Source organism: Carassius auratus, chromosome 7, assembly GCF_003368295.1.
Source record: "Carassius auratus strain Wakin chromosome 7, ASM336829v1, whole genome shotgun sequence".
Taxonomy (NCBI): domain Eukaryota; kingdom Metazoa; phylum Chordata; class Actinopteri; order Cypriniformes; family Cyprinidae; genus Carassius; species Carassius auratus.
In genome coordinates, this window is record NC_039249.1 from 8,513,354 (window position 1) to 8,531,013 (window position 17,660).

Here is a 17,660-nt window from a genome sequence, read left to right on the forward strand (position 1 = left end):
AACAAACAACACTAACAAAAAAATATATAGTAATAACCCATTCAAAATTTTAAATACACCCTGACAATTTCTGAAAACTGATGATTTATGTTCAGAATTTTTCTTAACAACAGCAGCTGCTGCAGCCATAAAGGCTGGTGAGCATTCAGTTACGCAACATAGAAGTCACTGATACTTATTTTTCAAACAACAGTACAATGCTAAACATAGAATGAATATAATAATCTCCCTCACTGATACTAAACATGACTGTAGAGATTGCACACACATGACCTGGTGTCCCACAGAGAGTGAGAACAAGAGTGTGAGACATACAGTGGCATGAGTTCGCATATGTCTCTTTGTGTGAGCGTCTCACTGACAGCAATTCACACAGGTGACGGCACAGACTCTCAAGGTCTTCACCTCCTATAATCAACCCTCTGTCACCTGTGAAACCTGGGCTGGAAAATTATCATCCCTGCTGTAGCTGTTTAGCACCTTCAAATTATCACCTTCCATTGTACCTGAGCAGTCTACCCATCTATGAACAATCACCTGAGACAGAAGGAATGAAAGTTGTCTCTCAGTAGTAGGAGTAGTAATATTAACAAAAAAAATAATAATAATTATTTATAAATAATAATAATAGTAATATATATATATAATTGGTAATCTATTTCACTGATAATTATTAACTGATTTATAAGTAAATAAACTAATTATGGTTTAGAACAGTAGAAATAAAAACACAACAGTTCATTAAAATTACATAATAATAATAAAAATACAAATAATAAAAAAGTCATTATAAATAATAGGTAAATAAAATAATAATAGTTAATACAAATAATAAAAATAATTATCATCATCATCATTACCATCATTACAGAAACAAATAAGAATTAAACTGTAATTTAATGGACAGGAGTGTGGCACACAGTACTACTAAGACACTCTAATCCAAACAAGTAAACAAATAAATTAATAGAATTATTGTTTGTAATAACAGCATTGAAAATAACCAGAAATAAAATAAACATACTATATTACTATTATTATTATTCAATGAAGAGGAAGACATAAATAATAAAATCTAATTTAATGATAATGATTTAATGATTGGACACTTATAGATAGTGATGCTAAGACACCTCTAAATTTGTGAAAAATCCTTGAAAACACTGTTTAAATTGTAGTCCATAAATGTTAACCTCACAACCCTTCCACACATCACTCACTCCTTCACCATCTTTCCACTGTTGCTCCGCTCCATTTAAAATACAACACACAGCCAATTTACAAGAACACCAATTCGGTATTTTCTAAAAGTGCATTCTAGACATCAAGCAAAACCTGAGTAAGAATATAGCAAATAAAATAAAGAGAACTGTAAAAGGAAAAATCCCTTTTTTCAAACACCCTGCCACTGTACCCACTGTGAGTGTGAGATGTGTGTGAATGAGTGTGTATCAGGTGTGTACACTCACATACTGTCCCCCTCAGCCTGTTTGCCCGCTCCTGTCCTTCTCTGTTCTTCACACACCACTTCAGAGCTGGATGGCATAACACTTCCTCAAATTCTGATACACACAAACACACACCAAAACACTCGAGCACAGACTGTTAAGCTCCTCCGCTCACACACACACACACACGCAGCGTCTCCCTCGCACGCGTGTCTCTTTCAGTCCCAGTGCGGCCGGAGATGATTCTTAGACGCAAGGAAAGCAGCTCGCCGTCTCTCTCCGTCCCTCACTCAGGGCCTTACGGGGCGGCAGTTCCCAAAGTGCCGGGTGTCAGTGCTGCAGTTAAGCAAACTTTACAGCCAGTGAAGCCATCAAGCAACACAGCCTATTTGCAGAGCAACAGTGGAGCTTTGTGGTTTCCCTCACAGTTGACAGTAAGTTATGAGCCCTTTGTGAGTGCAGGGGAAGGAAAACAGAGATCGGAATTTGGCAGGAAAATATAATACAGAATTCTCCTGTCTGTGGAACCTGGACTTTCTGTTTCTTTCTCTCTCTCTCTCTCTTCCTCTTACTCTTTCTGTCCCTCTCAATTTTTTTTTTTTTTTTTTGTGTGTGGAAACAATCAAGCATTGTTGGGGGGAAGAAAAGCAACTCTGACAGATGAAATATAGTGGGGGCCCCTTTTTGGAAAAACAGTAAACAAAGCACCATTCAGGGACAGGTCATGTCATTTATAAAGATACTTTTCTTCAGAGCGGCCGACTTTAAAGCAAAGGAGTCAACAAATCGAGTGTAAAATCTCCCACAGTCCACTGTGACGAGGACAGAAGACAGAGAGACTGAAGTGAGAATGCTAAAGATAGAGGGAGGAAGGGGGCTGTATTTTGCTTAATTTTACAATAAACATATTAGGCAAGATGGAGGAGTGATAGACAGGCAAAAAAAGTTTAAAATTGGGGGTTGGGGGAGGGCACCAAAGTTTTTTTTCAGACTAGCCAAAAACGGGGACAATGGCTAATTATGAGGGAGTAATTTTGCTGCCAGAGGACTGGAGAGAATGAATGGACACATGAAAGGCTGAGGGCTATTCAAGACAGTGTCAGCGAGAACTGTATGACTACAGTCTTGAGCCTGGAGCTCATGAGGTCATCATTGGCACCCGGTGCCCAGAAAAACTTGGGCTAGTACAACTGTCGTTTGGACATCTGGAATGCCGGCACACAGTGCCCTGCTTTCTCCAGCCACTGTCCGCCTAATTCTTTTCTTTTCCAAAAATAGGAAGCTTTTTTTTTTTCTCTTTTTCGCCAGTCGCTAGTCAACCAAATTGGAAAATTTGCTACTTCTAATGAAAAGAAACCATGTTTTGTTCCCTTTCATTCTCATTTTATAAATAGGATTTTTTTTGGAAGGAAGAAAATTAAGGAAATACCTGGATGCTTTTTGCGGTGGATGCTTTCTGATGCTTTTTCAGTTCACTAGTCTCCAAGTTTTTATTTTATTTTTTGTATCCTAAACTGCCCTTTTCATGCGTTCTCTGTCCTCTTTACAGTGTTCTCTCTTCTCTCTAGTGTCCTCACCTTTTTTTTATAACAAAAAATAATTATGAAATGTATTATTTTTTCACTGACATTACACATGTAAAGAAAGACAGGAAGACAGGATCAGGGAGTAACGGGAGTGGATGCCAAAAAGGCCACAATTAATGCGACACGTCATTTGGAAAAATCAAAACGGGGCAGTACGTTCGCTCCACCCAGATGAGGCCATGTAAAGATGCCTGACAAATCGCAAGGGTCAGCCAGGACACATCTTGAAGATCTATGATTAAGCCTTATTATGTTGGGCCTAGTGACACTGATTGCCGATTTAAACCTCTACAACTAATTTATTCGCCCCGTTCAATGGAAAGCATGGGCAACAGTGTGTGGCCGTGGTGACAGGTCAGATGAAGGAGGCTGAATAAAAGCTCCTGCTAAACGAACGGCTGGCACTCTGGCATGTCTGTCAGGAGGTGGTTAGAAGTTCCCCACATGATTGACAGCTGATACAAAAATAAGAAAGAGAGAGAGAACAGAGAGGGTGGGAGGGAGAGTCCATCCATCGATCTGTGTAATTGCCACGAAAATCTGAGTCAGAGAGTACATGAAGGGTTGATGTTTTAGCAATGCTAAGATGGAGCGGCACAGGGAAAAAGCGGTAGAGTGAATACGAAACACACTGAACCACGGCCTAATAAAACCAGGGGCTGACAAGCATGGTTGAACAGAAAAATGTGCCGTAGATTTGTACCCAGGCCAGAAAATCTTGCACATTACTGGATTAGCCACTGACTGATACAGAAAACGTCTCATCCGTCTGCTATTAAACCATGTGTCTGACCAGCTCACATGCTCACATTTCAGATAAAATAGCACAGTAGTGTCTTAAAAATGTTCTCAACAAGCTGGAAAAATATCTGACTGCAGTCTTGCAAAAAAAAAAAAAAAAAGTCTGACGGGCTTCCTCAACCAGTTGTAAGTAGCATTGCAACGGTCTGCTCCATTCGGTAACACGATCCACACAGCAGCCGCAAGCAGTTAGAACTTAAGTGTAGTCATGTTGACTAACACCTTCGTCTCTCTTTCTTTCCTTCTTTCCGCCCCGCTCTCCTTTTCCTGGCAGGAGCAGACGCATGCATCATGACAGGCTTTCAGAATGAAATCATTATCTAAATTGCTTTCTTTTAAAAAACCACAAGTGTGTGACAGGGGTGGTGTGTATCTGTCTCTGGCTGCTGTCCATTGCTTTTGGGTTTCGGGCTCTGTCTCTGTTGTGGTTCGCCGTCGCCACAGCCATCCTGCTCCATGCGGCGGGGACCAGGCTCTGTGACTCGCCTGGGCCCCTGTATGAAATAATCAAGTAATCTCAGCCCTGCTCCCCGAATTCACAAACCGTGCTTGCCAGCAGCACAAAGAGTCCTTTTGTGCTCCTGAATGTGTGTGTGTGTGTTCTCAATACTGACTTTATGGATCATCATCACTGAATCAATCAAAAACATATTAAACAAATACACATTTTGAGCTGGGCCATTCAGCAAAGGATTTGTGGGAAGAGTGAGTGAGCAGTGAGCAAATTAACACCACTTCTGTTTGCCATCGACGCAAAGAGCAACTCAGAATGCTAACGTATTTATGAGCAAGAACGCAGACGAGCACAATGCACTTTTTGGTCAGAAAGAGGCTGCGAGAAAGAGAAAATTGAAAGCAAACTATAAAACAAAAGAAAATGTCCATGTGCCCTCTGACAGTGAGGAGGTGAATAACCGTGGTCAGAAAAAGAGACCGTCACATCCAGTCCTTGGTAACATTGTATCTGGCACAGAGAGATTTGAATAAGCAATGCAAACAGAGGGAAAGTAAATAGGTAGCGAAGGCCGGACAAATATTTGATAAGTGGATAAGTATTGTGGGACGTGTGGCACAGGTCTTCCCTCCCCTCCTCCCCTTTGTCCCTCTCCGTTTCTGTGTGCGAGGCAGCAGATGTGTCTTTCACATCCTGCGGAGTGTGCAACCAATCCACAAACAATAGCTAGCCACCGACAAAGGTCATCTTTCGCAATCCATGCATTATCAGAAGCTGGAAAACAGCGAGCACGCAGCTAGCCCGTGCTCTGCACACGTCGTGTGGCACCCTGGCTGTGTCTGTGTGTGTGTTTTAACCCTTCACTACAATGCTACTTGAGCCTTCTTAATAAGCCAATTACACAAGTTTAAGCCACCTCTTTGACCTCAAGTTAAACTAACAGTTGGTGTAAACAAGTGAAATCCTATTAACCTAATAATATACATGGAAGCAGGCGGCAGCGGCCAGCAGTTCAGGCGCTAAAGCCTCTCTACAGAGCCTTAACTGCAGCGAGTTTGGTCCACTGGAGCAACAGTGGCCATGAGCTTTGTGCTCCCAAACAGGGTCATAAGTTAATCCGCAGTGGTTATTAGAGTACTTGTCAGAATGGATGTGCTAATTTAGCTAGCCTGTATTAAGCCTCTCTACTTAGACGCCTAAAAACAAACACGTCCTCTGTCATTACATTAATTCACATTTAAGACTGGAAACTTGTGAAATGAACACTAATTAGAGTCTAAATAGACCCCATAAGCCAGCAGTTACAAAGAAACAGAGCAAGTGCCTTTCCTCTCACTAGCGCTGCGGCTAACAATCTAGCATTGTTTTTGATGAGCTTGTTTCATTTACTGTGGCGGCAATTCACTTTCTAATTCACTTGTTCCTCTTATGATCACTGAGGAAATAATACAAACTTGGGGATTTATTTTTTATGAATCCAACTTCTAAGTGTATCCTCTTGAAATCAAGAGCTGCATTATTCATAAAAGTGCTGCATTTTAAAGGCGACAAATAACACGTTTTATGTGGTGTTATGAAAGCATAATGCCGGCAGATGCTCCTTCGGTTTTGTTCTGATGTCACCTCCACAGCAAACGGAGACAGATTTAGGGTAAATATTTAACAGTGGGCCATTTAGCCAGAAACAATTTAAGCTTGCAGAGAGTGTGTGTATGTGTACTTCTGTGAGTGTATGTGTCAGAAAATGTTCCGACGAGTCATTTCTGGCAAGATGATAAATAAGTGAGATTCACAGTACTGTATAGATGGCTCACACACTGTATTGTCTCTTTCTAGTATGATTGTGTGTACGGTTTTAGCTCATTTGACTATATTGTTGTGGTGCTTGAGGCATACATGTATTCAAAACACTGTAACTGCTTTTTGAGGCAACCGCTACCCTCGAGTTGAGGTTCATCATGCGGTTGTGTGTTTGACTGTTTCTACATGTTAGTGTTGTGGCAGTCCAGGAGTCTGAAGAAACAATTAATTGTAAAATGATTATTCTGTCATCATTTACTCACCATCATGTAATGTAGGAGTTTCTTTCTTCCGTGAAACACAAAATAGAACGTTAAGTTCCAAAAAGGTCAAAAAGTAACAAAGTAATCCATATTATATTCAAAGTCTTCAGATGACATACATTACTGTTTACATTTTTTTTATACTTTAATCCAGCAACGTTAAAAGTTGATTTATTTATATAAAAAAAAATATTTAAACAATCTTAAAACCCCTATTTTATTATTTTTACAATGGATTGGTGTAAGGAAAATATATGATTTTTGAGTTGTTATACACTGAAAGTATTCATATACAGACAGATACAGTAGATGGAAAGACAAATATATTTATAAAATTTTATAAATTAGTGAATTTTAACTGTCACAGTATGGAAAGAAAAGTGTGAACATATTTCAAAACATCTTTTGTGTTCCACAGCAGAAAAAAAAAGGAATGCAATAATAAACTGTCATTTCATGAACTACCCCTTCAGCATACTAGTAGCTCAAGCTGACTGTGACTGACAGGTTAGGTAATTTAATGCTACCACTTCACTGGGTCTTCCACTTTTAAAACACTGAGTATCTCTTGGCCAGTTAGTGAGCATCTGTCTGTCTCTGGGTCTCTGTGTAATGTGGTATGTCACATTATGAGCTCGGGAGTCAAGTGTAGATTACAGCACTCTGTAGCACCCTTGCTATTAAACTGTTGGGAGAGCAGCTTGACATACGCAGGGTGAGAGGAGGTGTGTTTGTGTGTGTGTGTGTGAGGGAATATGTAGTGGACCCAAAGGCCAAGGTTTAGAGACAATGTTCAAGCACTTATTTTACAAATTCCCTCTATCTCTAACCGTGACATCCTTCTTCATCTGACTACCACCTATTAGGCTCAGGGTTTCCATCACGGTTCCTTTATAAAAAAGGCCTGTCTGAGACAGTTGGGGAAAATACATCATGCTGAGCAATTCATAACCTCACAGCAGAGAACTCATTGTGTATTTACAGCAAAACCACTGGTTCACAATGCTTCATCGGCTGACCTGGCCAGAAAGCGAGCTGTAAAACTTCATCTTATAGTACACACACACACACAGGCGTACGCTCAGGGAATAAAACAAAGGCACCATAACGGGACCGCATAGGTCTTAATTGAGTTCGCCCCTTTCAAGCGTGCTATTATTTCCGGCTAATGGCATCCACTGGCCCTCTCTCATTACTTGAGTGGGTCTTGAACAAGCCTCTCGTTTGATACAGTTAGAGTTAATGCACTATGAACAGATACACTGCTAGTCATCAGCGATCTGCATATTCAATAACTTCCGTAATTACAGCCGCAATTCATCAGATCCAATCTGATTGCAGAGGGGAAGAGAGAGAGCGAGAGAGAGTGAGGTTTGATTCCTGGAGGACACAATCTAATCACAAAACTAACATGATAATTGAAATCTAAATTGAAAGGGTTGGTGAGCCATGCACAACTGTGTCGAGCGGAAGTATTTGTGCCTTGAAAGCAGAAGAGAGGAATAAAAGATGCTGATGGAGGGAAAGAGAGAGAGAGAGGGAAGAATGAAATGGCTGGAAGACAAGCTCAAGGATGAGTGAGTCATCACAGGCAGTTTTCTTAAGACTCATTGTGTTGGACGATGTAATGGCCAATCATGAATCGTTTGGCATGTCACAACATATTATTGTGAGCCAAAAACAGTATCGATGTGAACGGAACATCTGAGGCAAACACATGTGTAAGTATGTCTACTTTAGAAGATCAAGGGTTAAGTAAAAAATTGTGTAATTAGAAAGTATATTTATATAGAGTGCACTTAAAACATTTGAGTTCATTTCAGAGAATAAATATTAAAATAAATATATGTTGTTGGATCTAATATTACATGTTAAATTAAAATGTAATGTGCGTGTGGAAAAATGGAATACAGTTTCATAATTAAGAAAGTATGTCGAAAAAGCAGGGAAAATATTAGTAAAAGGTCCATTGTCAAAACATCTGTATTCCAGGGTTTTCCAAAGCAAACTGATTCTCTCAAATGAAAGATAATCATATAAAAAGTCCATTCAGATTTAGCTGAGTCAGGCTAGGTACATGATTTGCAAATCATGATCTGATGAGTCAGAAACATCCAGGCAGAAAACAAGAGGTTCACACACAATTGTTTTGCAGGTGGGTGGAGGGGTTAATCATGTGTTCTGATCATTTCCTTTGCTATCCCTCTTTCAACCGTCGTCATGCAAAGCAGAGAGCTTTACAATCTCTCCCATCTGCTGGGCTCCTCCTCAGCCCTTAATAACAGGTACTCAGTAATGCCAAATTCATTAACCTGTGCTGCTGTTACAGTACACCATAAATTAGGTTAATGTGAGCGGACATATTCCACTGCTAATAGTGGATATAAAATTAAAGAGGGACATGGAGAGACGGAGATTGTAGATCATAAACATATTGTCCCTGACAAAAAGCCCTAATGGCTCTTTGTTCGCTTTAACTGCATGACAAATGTTTTTTTGAAGGACGGACAAGTGGCTAGAAAAATGACTGTGCAAATATTGTGATACTAAGAAATTTATATGAAATATATATTTTTTATATTTAAAAATAATTATTATTTATTGTTTATTAAATAATTTATTTGCGCTTCAGTATAAGCCTCACTAGGCTTTTTAACTTTAAAGAAAAAAGTAATATGATATGAATGCATTTCAAATCTGATGTCAAGTCTGTGTCAAATCTGATAAACTAGTACAATTGTGGAATGTCAGAATAATATTATTAGTGGATACGCGCCTATTTATGTTGGACACTTACTATAAATATAGACAGAGGAAGAAAAAAGTTAAGTGCAGGCAGGAAAACTGCTAAAGCCGTGGTTATCAGGCAAACAAAGTGCCAGGAACAAACAGAGCCGTGCAGAAACCTGCTCCCTCCCTCCCTCCGTCTCTACACCGCTGCAATGGGAATAGCGATGGGAATGACTGGAGGCCGTCCAAACAACATCTGACAGCTCCTTCTAATTGGAGATTCCAGGCGTAAATCTAGTCAGTGTTTATTCAGAGTCAGTTAGGAACAAGTAGGTTTTGGCCGTGCAGCACTTTTGTTCCTGCTTGCTAAACTGCATCACTTCCCTCTGCTCCTCCCTTTCCATCTCCTTTCAAGAAGCGTCGAGAGGAGCCAATCTGCAGGTCCTGCACCCGTGACGGCGCCGAGCAAACGTGACACCCAAAACAAACTGCCATTGTTCGGGGAGACACCGACCTTTGCTGTCCTCGTATTACGTGACGACCTCTCGTCTCCGCTATCCTCCCCTGGTCTTACCAAACAACTTTTACCAAAGAGCCTATTAGGCCAGAATTCCACTTTGTTGTTAAAAAGCGTCTTGTCCTTTCAGAGCGCTAGCTCTTTCGCTTCTATTTTTCAATCAAAGGTGGTGGAGGAACACAAGTCCATTGTTCGTCTCGCAGATGGAAGCTGGAGTTACTACGGCAACAGCTCTAATCCCTCTTTTTACCACCTTTCTTTATATTATTGGCCCATCAAGTGGTACCTTTTAACTCAGGAGCTGGAGGGGCCAGCGGCGACGCTCCCTCTGTCTAATTAGCTGTGATTCTTGCGGCACAGTTCATGATGAGCTAATCGAACATTTGCAAAATAATGACATACCAGGAGCAGCTATTCCTTCTCCTGAGGCCCTGCTATAAGAATAACAATAATGATTCTATTATGGAAGAGCGGACTTTAAAACGCCGCTCGGCCACCACAACAGAGAAGGTAATTGTGCTGGTGTTGTCCACACAATCAACAAGCTATTGTTGGCGACTTGAAAAATAAAGGAGCAGAGAATGGGTGCCACAGTGATTGGTCTGCTCTGCCATGCGGGGCCCATGCTGAATTGTCTGGCAAAGAAGGTCCTTGATAGAACGCAAAAAAAAAGGTTTGGATGAAGACAACTGTCTGGCTTTTCTCTTTTTTTGTGTGTGTGTCTGGGCCTCTTTCTCTCACCGCTTAAATAAGCACCAATCCGCATTAGACCGCTGCTATTCATATAGTGAATGGGGCTGGGCCACAGAAGAACATCTTTTGGGCGTGGGAGGCTTAGGAAGCCTCTATGTGCTAGACCCATGAAGATCTGAGCACGTTTACTCAGAATTATCTCTGTGTAGCTTGGTTTCAATAAAAAATGACCCTGCCATACTGCTTCTATATACTATATTAAAGCAACGCACGTGCCCAGGTTGAAACTTTCCAGCTCAGCTGTCACTAAAATAAGGCTCATAAGCCAAACACAAACATGTCAATGAAGTGACTGATAGCTATAAACAAAATAACTAACCATAGAGAATAATATCAATTAATCATCAGCATGCATGGCAAATGAGCGACAGTCCAGAAGTGCTGGAATCCGATTAAATCACAGCACATTAAAAACTTAAGAGATTTTTTTTTTTTTTTTGCCTTTTTTTTTTCTCCATCATTCAAATCTAGGTCAGTGTGGGACTAAAAGTTTGGGCAAAATCTGAAATGAGTTTTTGAGAGCGATAAAGGCAGTTAGTCATTTGAATCCTCATGTGCTGACTGGTGTGAGAACGGCTCTTTGTTCAGGCGAGCAGAGGCCGAGGGGAGAGGGAATGCTAAGTGGGCCCCCTTTGCCTAGTCAACCTTCAGTGTGCTTCATTTATCTTCATCTTGTTAGAGTAAATTAATTAACAATCTAGCTGTTACACACTTTCTCCTTTCATTACATCAAATAATGGCAGCGATGGAGGAGGAGGTCCTCTCCTCTGGGATTAAGCTGGAACTGCTGGAGACATCTCTCTCTCTTACACTTTTCCTCACTTTGTTTCTCCCTCCCTCACTCTTTCTGTAACCCAACCTTAAGCCAAACTTCCCAGTTATCAGTTCTTTGATATGATCAAACAACAAGAAAAAAGTCACTGTGCATTTTGCATATCAATTAAAATGAATCATTTGATTGTATTTTTAAAAATTAATCTCCAAAAGAAAACCGAGCCTTAACTGTGTACTGTTTTGTGAATGAAAAGACTATGTAGATGCACATATATATATATGTGTGTGTGTGTATCAGCACCTGACTGAATTCATTAAAATTTTCAAGATGACTATATTAAACGCATTTGAATAAGGATTGGTTTGGAGAGTCTCACTCTGACTATTGGTATAGTACACATTATTACAAACTAGAGACCATTACTAGAAAGTTATTTTCTGTTCTTAGTTTTCATGCTATAACACAAAAATGCATTGTGTTTGAGTGATTTTGCATGCATTTAATGCATTTATGCTTTTTACTGTATGCATTTATTTAAGTTTAATCATGTGATCACTCCGAAAAAGAATGAAGGGAAAACATATCCATTTAGGTGAACTTAAAAGGGAGTGATCTATATTTCAGCACACTTCCTTGTTAAAGGTATGAACATCTTGGAGGATTAGAGAGGAAGTGATAAGGTGTCTCTGACCTGTCTCAAACTACTGCCCCTTACCTCCCCTCTATATTTAGTTATCCTCCTGCAACAGGTGGCTGCAGTCAAACACAATCCTCCATTATGTACATTACAGGACGAAGGCAGGCAGATATAAACATTGTGCTGACAATAATCCAGCATGCTCTACCAGATCCTGCTGCCAACGGCAATATAAGTGGGTCACATGTCTGCCAACATATTCATCAGCTGCACGAATGCCCGAATGACAACAGAAAAATATTACAATAAAATATTTTGAAGTTTCTTCACAGATTATCTAACTGGAGTAAATCAAAGTATTTATGCTTTGCTTCCACAGACTGTCTTGTGATCACTCACAAAAAAACTCTTGTAAGGGGTCAAATCCTGCAGCCGTTTAATGTGGATATGCAGAAGGATCAGAGATAGTCTATTCTACTCCTTTAGGTTCATTTAGTGCAAGTTAGCTTCAAATGACTTAAGTGGAGATGTGACTAACTAAAAATTAGGATTTTGATTTCCTTTTAAACAAATTTCATTTAGAAATTGCTAATAAATTTCACAAATATTACAAGAAGTAAAACATTAAATTAAACATGAAATTTACAAGAACTAAAATATTTTCTGGTAAAACATTTAAAGAAATCTATTGGACTGTACTGCATATACAATAAAAAAAAAAATATTCAGTAGGATGTAAGAAAATACAGTGGCTTATTTTAAGTCAAGTCTTAAGCTTAGGTTACACTTTATTTTAAGTTGTTCTTGTTACAGTGTAATTATACATTTACGTACTGAGTAATATCAATTACAGCTGCCTAACTACATGAACTTACTATATGGGTAGGGTTAGGAATGGGGTTTGGTTTAGGGTTACTTGCATGTAATTATGAATAATTTATATAGGTCTAACTGGCGTAGATGGCTGTCAGAACCACGTTTGAGGTGAATGGGTGAAATATTGATTTTATTTTACATAGTTGCAGTGTTGCAGTCAGACCAGTTCATAGGTGTGTGTGTGTTTACAAGTGTGTGTCTGTGCGTATGAGAGCTGGTATGCTGATTTTGCACTCTAGATGTTTTAGCGTTTCACCCCTTTATTGCTTAGGATTTTTTTCTGCATTGTGGGGGATTTGTGGATTGTGGTTGTAGATGTACACAATTTTCTGTATTTTAGATTATTTCCCCATTTCCCATTCATTTCCTATGGTTGGTCATTTTTTCCCAAAGACCTACAATTTGAAGTTATGATTTGTAAAAATGTAAAAATTTAAATTCTCTGCTCAGAAATGACTTAAGAACGCACAAGGATTAAATCTGAAATTCAAATGAATAGCTATTAAAATTAATTTATAGCTATTAAAAACTGAAAATAAATATCAATAATTACTAAATAGCATTCATTCATTTGACCGTATTCTGACCGCTTGGAAAGAAAATTAAAAACATTATTACAAATGACCTTTCAAAAAAGAAATCAAAGGGGATTCATTAGCTTTACCAAATTTTGGCTGACAGCAGCTTTGAAAGGCAGATGTTGCTGCTGCTGTTTTTAATGAGAGATCACTAATTAGGGTTGCTAGCAATTCAAGTGTGAGGAAGGTGCTTTGCACGGAGAGAGAACAGCCAATGGCTAACACACTTGCTGTTATTTACTTCCTCTGTGCAATGACACAGAGCACAAATTCTTAATTAGAATCACAGGAAGGGGATGGGGTAACGGCGTCCTTACTCGTTTAGACTGCAGTTATAACACAAACACACAAAACAGGAAACGGTGAGAATCACAAATCAAGCACTGCCCCATTTGCGACCCGACCGATCAGTGAGCTGGGACTGAGGGAAAGGTGACAGACATGTGCATGCAGTATGGGGGAGAGAAACCTGTCTATCACTCACTGACTGACAGGGGCTGGGATGGGCAGCACAGGGTGTATGAAGGGAAGAAAGTCTGATTATCTGCAAGACAGGTAGTGTGGAGAAGTTGCACTACAGAGTTAAAACTTGCATACATACACACAAACAAACACAGACGGAGACAACACATCATCCCACAAGTTGGCTAATGCTATGTGGTGTGACATCAGAGCTGTGAAAGGACAGATGAATTCAGCCCGCCGGACCCCCTGTGGCAACGACAGAAAAACTAAAGCAACTAACCTCAGTAAAAAGCTGCTACGCAGAAAGCCCTCCATGTTCAGCATTTGGGTTCTGTAGCAGGAGAAATACACAGAGAGCCATTGTAACTGAGCGAGCACAAGTTAGCATGGCAACTTTAAAACAATAACAGAGGGGAGAAAACAGACAAAACCACCAACACATCCTCGACTGTCCCTGAAACATTTTTATCTTCCAAAGCAAACACAAGAACAAAGATGTAACACTCCCCAAAGCTCCACTAATAGCTTTTCAACCGTCTTTTCAGAGGAAAAGACATTTGTCATTAGCGTACATGGTTTTCCCGTCCCGTTGTTGATGATATGTTATCGTATGACAGTGGTTCCTGGGCGCTGCTCCTCCCAAAGCAGCATGTGGTGGTCCAGCTGTGGACCATGTGTGGCGGGGCCGCGGCAGCTTCTAGGAGCTGGACCACAGGGGCCCACACCGGGCCAACGCTGGGCCGCGCACCCACGGGGAGGCGGGAGGATGTGGTCATGATATCACCACGTGCAGAGGCTGCTCTAAAAGTCTAATGCCGCAAATTTGGGAGCACATGTTTGGAAATTGTCTCCAAAGGGTTTCCATTAGTCTCAGTTTTTGGTCTTTACAAGACATACATACATATATGACTTCTAAAGATCAAGTGTCTGTTTACATGGTAAAATAAACTAATGGGCAAAAGACAATTTAAATAATGTAATGAAAAACAGAACACTTCAATATTAAAAATACTGTGTTTTATCTTTACAATTTTTTTTACTGTAAAATTAAATGTCATGTACTAGAAAGAGAAGGAATAAATAAAGATAAAGAAAAGAGATGAAGAGATGAGAAAGATAACTTTATTTATTTATTTATTATTATTTAAGATTAAGTCAAGTAGCGTCGAAAGAGATGATTTTTCAGGTTGAAAATTGTCAGGGATTCAGCATTCAAGATAGGGATGGGAAAATCATTCACCAGCCAGGAATGGTGAATGAGAATGTTCTGGAAAGTGATTTTGAGCCTCTCTGTGATGGTATCACAGGGCGTCGCTCACTAGCGGATGTCAGACTTCTGGAGGGGATGTAGATTCGTAATAGTGAGTGGAAATAGGCGGGTGCTGAGCCTGTGGCTGTTCTATATGCAAGCATCAATGTCTTGAACTTGATGCGAGCTGCAAACGGAAGCAAGTGCAAGGAGATAAAGAGAGGTGTAACATGGGCTCTTTAGGGCTAGTTGAAAACCAGTCATGCCCCTGCTTTCTGAATCATTTGTAGATGTTTCAGACCTATATACATAAATATATATAGTATATGGCATATTTATTTAACTACTGCTTTACATATTTATTTTTTTAGAAACTTAATATTTATTAGTTTAAGCTAAATAAATATAGAGGTGCCAACAATATATAATATATATTTTCCATCTATTTAAAGCTCAATTAATTACAAACACAAAATTTGTATATTCATTTAATTAATTCAATATTTATATATATATTTATTATATATTCTAAAGCCTTTTTCTAAAGACAATGTGAAGAACATGACGTGGTCTAAAATAAATAGATATATAGCTTTAATTAAATAAATATTAAATTAATTAATTATTTATATAATGAATACAATATAAATTCCAAATCTGCATTAGGTCCCTTACTTTTGGTCCCGTCTGGAGCTACAACCACAGATGATGCATTTCCAGAGCCGTTTTTTTTTTTTTTTTTATGCAATCCTGCAGAACAGTAATTCATCAAGTGCTGTAACTAATTAGCGATTTCTCTCATGCTCTAACACCCCACTCCCTCTCTCACATCATCATAATCATAAATAAGAGACACATCAGAGTCAAAAGACATCCATTCTTTTGCCTCCTAAATGCTTTTGCTTTCAGTGACATGGCTGTAATTTGCCCCATGCTTCTCTCCTCCCTTCATCCTCTCTCTCTCTCCCTTGCTCTTTCTCGATGGCGAGTTATGCTGCTGTGGACGGGTAGACACAAAGCCACTGAGAGAATGGAAAGAGTGAGATCAGAGAACCCCAAGGACACTGTGCCTTTCAGGCCAGCCAGCACTTAGCGGGCCAGAGGACCCGTAAGACCATCGAGACTTTTCTCACAGTCAGGTGTCTGGGGGCTTTTGGGGGATGGGAAAGGGGTGTTTTCAGCCATGGGCGCTCTGCTCACATAATGCCCAAGTGCTACCACAGCAGTGACAACGCGAGAAAACAACAGTAAAAACGCAACAGAGGCAATCAAGCGTGTCTCCTCACCATTCCGAGAGAGTGTTAAAAAACACACACACACACTCTCGCACAACCTCCTCTCACACTCTCTCTCTCCAACTCTTGCTTTTGTTAGGGGGGCAGCTAGAAGACAGCAAAAACACAAGCATGCTCTTTCGCAGAAAGCCCTCTGAGCAAAGAGAGAAGAGAGATTAGATTTAAGTATTGTTTGATTGTCAGGTCTGTTTATTCTGCTTAAAAACATTCTAAATAAAACAGAATGAGGAATATGCTATTTGTATCTAGATTGACTAGTTAGAATACCACTCTATAAACGTTTAAGCAAAACTAAATGCATAATTAAAATAAAAGTAAAATATTATTACAATTATTAATAGCATTCAATTTATTATTACTATTAATTATTTAAAACTAATTGTTTTATAATTTCCTTTTAATAATTTGAAATAATGGATAATAATTATAAAAGCAAAAAAAAAAAAAACTAGGAGATCACTCTGTGCAGTAATACCTAGTTCTGTCTATTATAAAGGGAGACATTATCACTCAAACGGTAGCATTGAAGTGATTAGTTTCTCTGTGTCTCCCTCAGTTTTCTTACCCTTTGGCTGCTGTGTTACCTCAGCCTTCTCCTGCAGTTGAAAAAATAACTCAGTGCAGAAACTGAGACAACTGGGATCCCTGTGTGAGGACTTAGCTGTGGTTTACAGGGCGAGCCGAGGGAAAAGTGACTGAGCCACACAGTATTGTCTCAGCACATCGAAAAGAAAGAAATAAACAGAGTAAAGCGAGGATTAAATTTAGAACAGACCATGTTTCAAGGGCAACGGATTGTTGAATGAAAAACAGCGAAGATCAACATCAGCGTTAAAAGTTGAGCTCCATGCGCCTTTTTCTCCGAAGAGCCTGAGACCTGCCAAGAACCGCTTCTGCCCAAGCGAAGTCTCCCACCATCTGTAACAAATGTGCTCTATTAAAACAGTACCATATGGACAACAAGCCCTCACTATTAACACGGCTTCTGTACGGCCCCCCTCGCTAACGCAGTGCACATTTCAAAGTTTCAGTCAAATTGACTGGCTGAATTAATGTAGTGCTATAGAGAGTGGGTGGGCTCGCGCGCGGAGATGGAGATCCCAGCGATGCCGTGACTAAACTTATCCTACATACTAGCACAGAACTGATCTATAGATGTTCTCCAGAGAGCAGGAGGGGAACTGAGAGCCAGACAAATTCATTCAGGACAGGAAAAAACATCTAGCTACATCTTCATTCATAAGAAAAGCCCACAAACCAGATTAACGGCTAAAGTCTTGAGGTTACAAAACTGAATGAAGTACCCAAAACGAATCATTTATTCCATGAAGAAGATGACCACGACTTCCTCTCAGCATGTCAAGATGGCACTGATTAAACCCTGAGGGTGTGGGATGTGTTAATGCGACGCCGTGGCGCTGCAGTGGCGACGC

General features: G+C 39.8%; 1 protein-coding gene across 1 annotated transcript in view; it reads right to left on the reverse strand.

Moving 5' to 3' along the window:
* Positions 1-17,660, reverse strand: part of LOC113105372 (transcription factor SOX-6-like) — a 131,230-nt gene that overhangs the window by 85,801 nt on the left and 27,769 nt on the right. The window contains exon 4 of the mRNA XM_026266408.1: positions 13,964-14,014. Within this exon, the coding sequence (XP_026122193.1) occupies positions 13,964-14,007 (44 nt within the window). The 5' untranslated portion in view covers positions 14,008-14,014. The remainder of the gene's footprint in view (positions 1-13,963; positions 14,015-17,660) is intronic.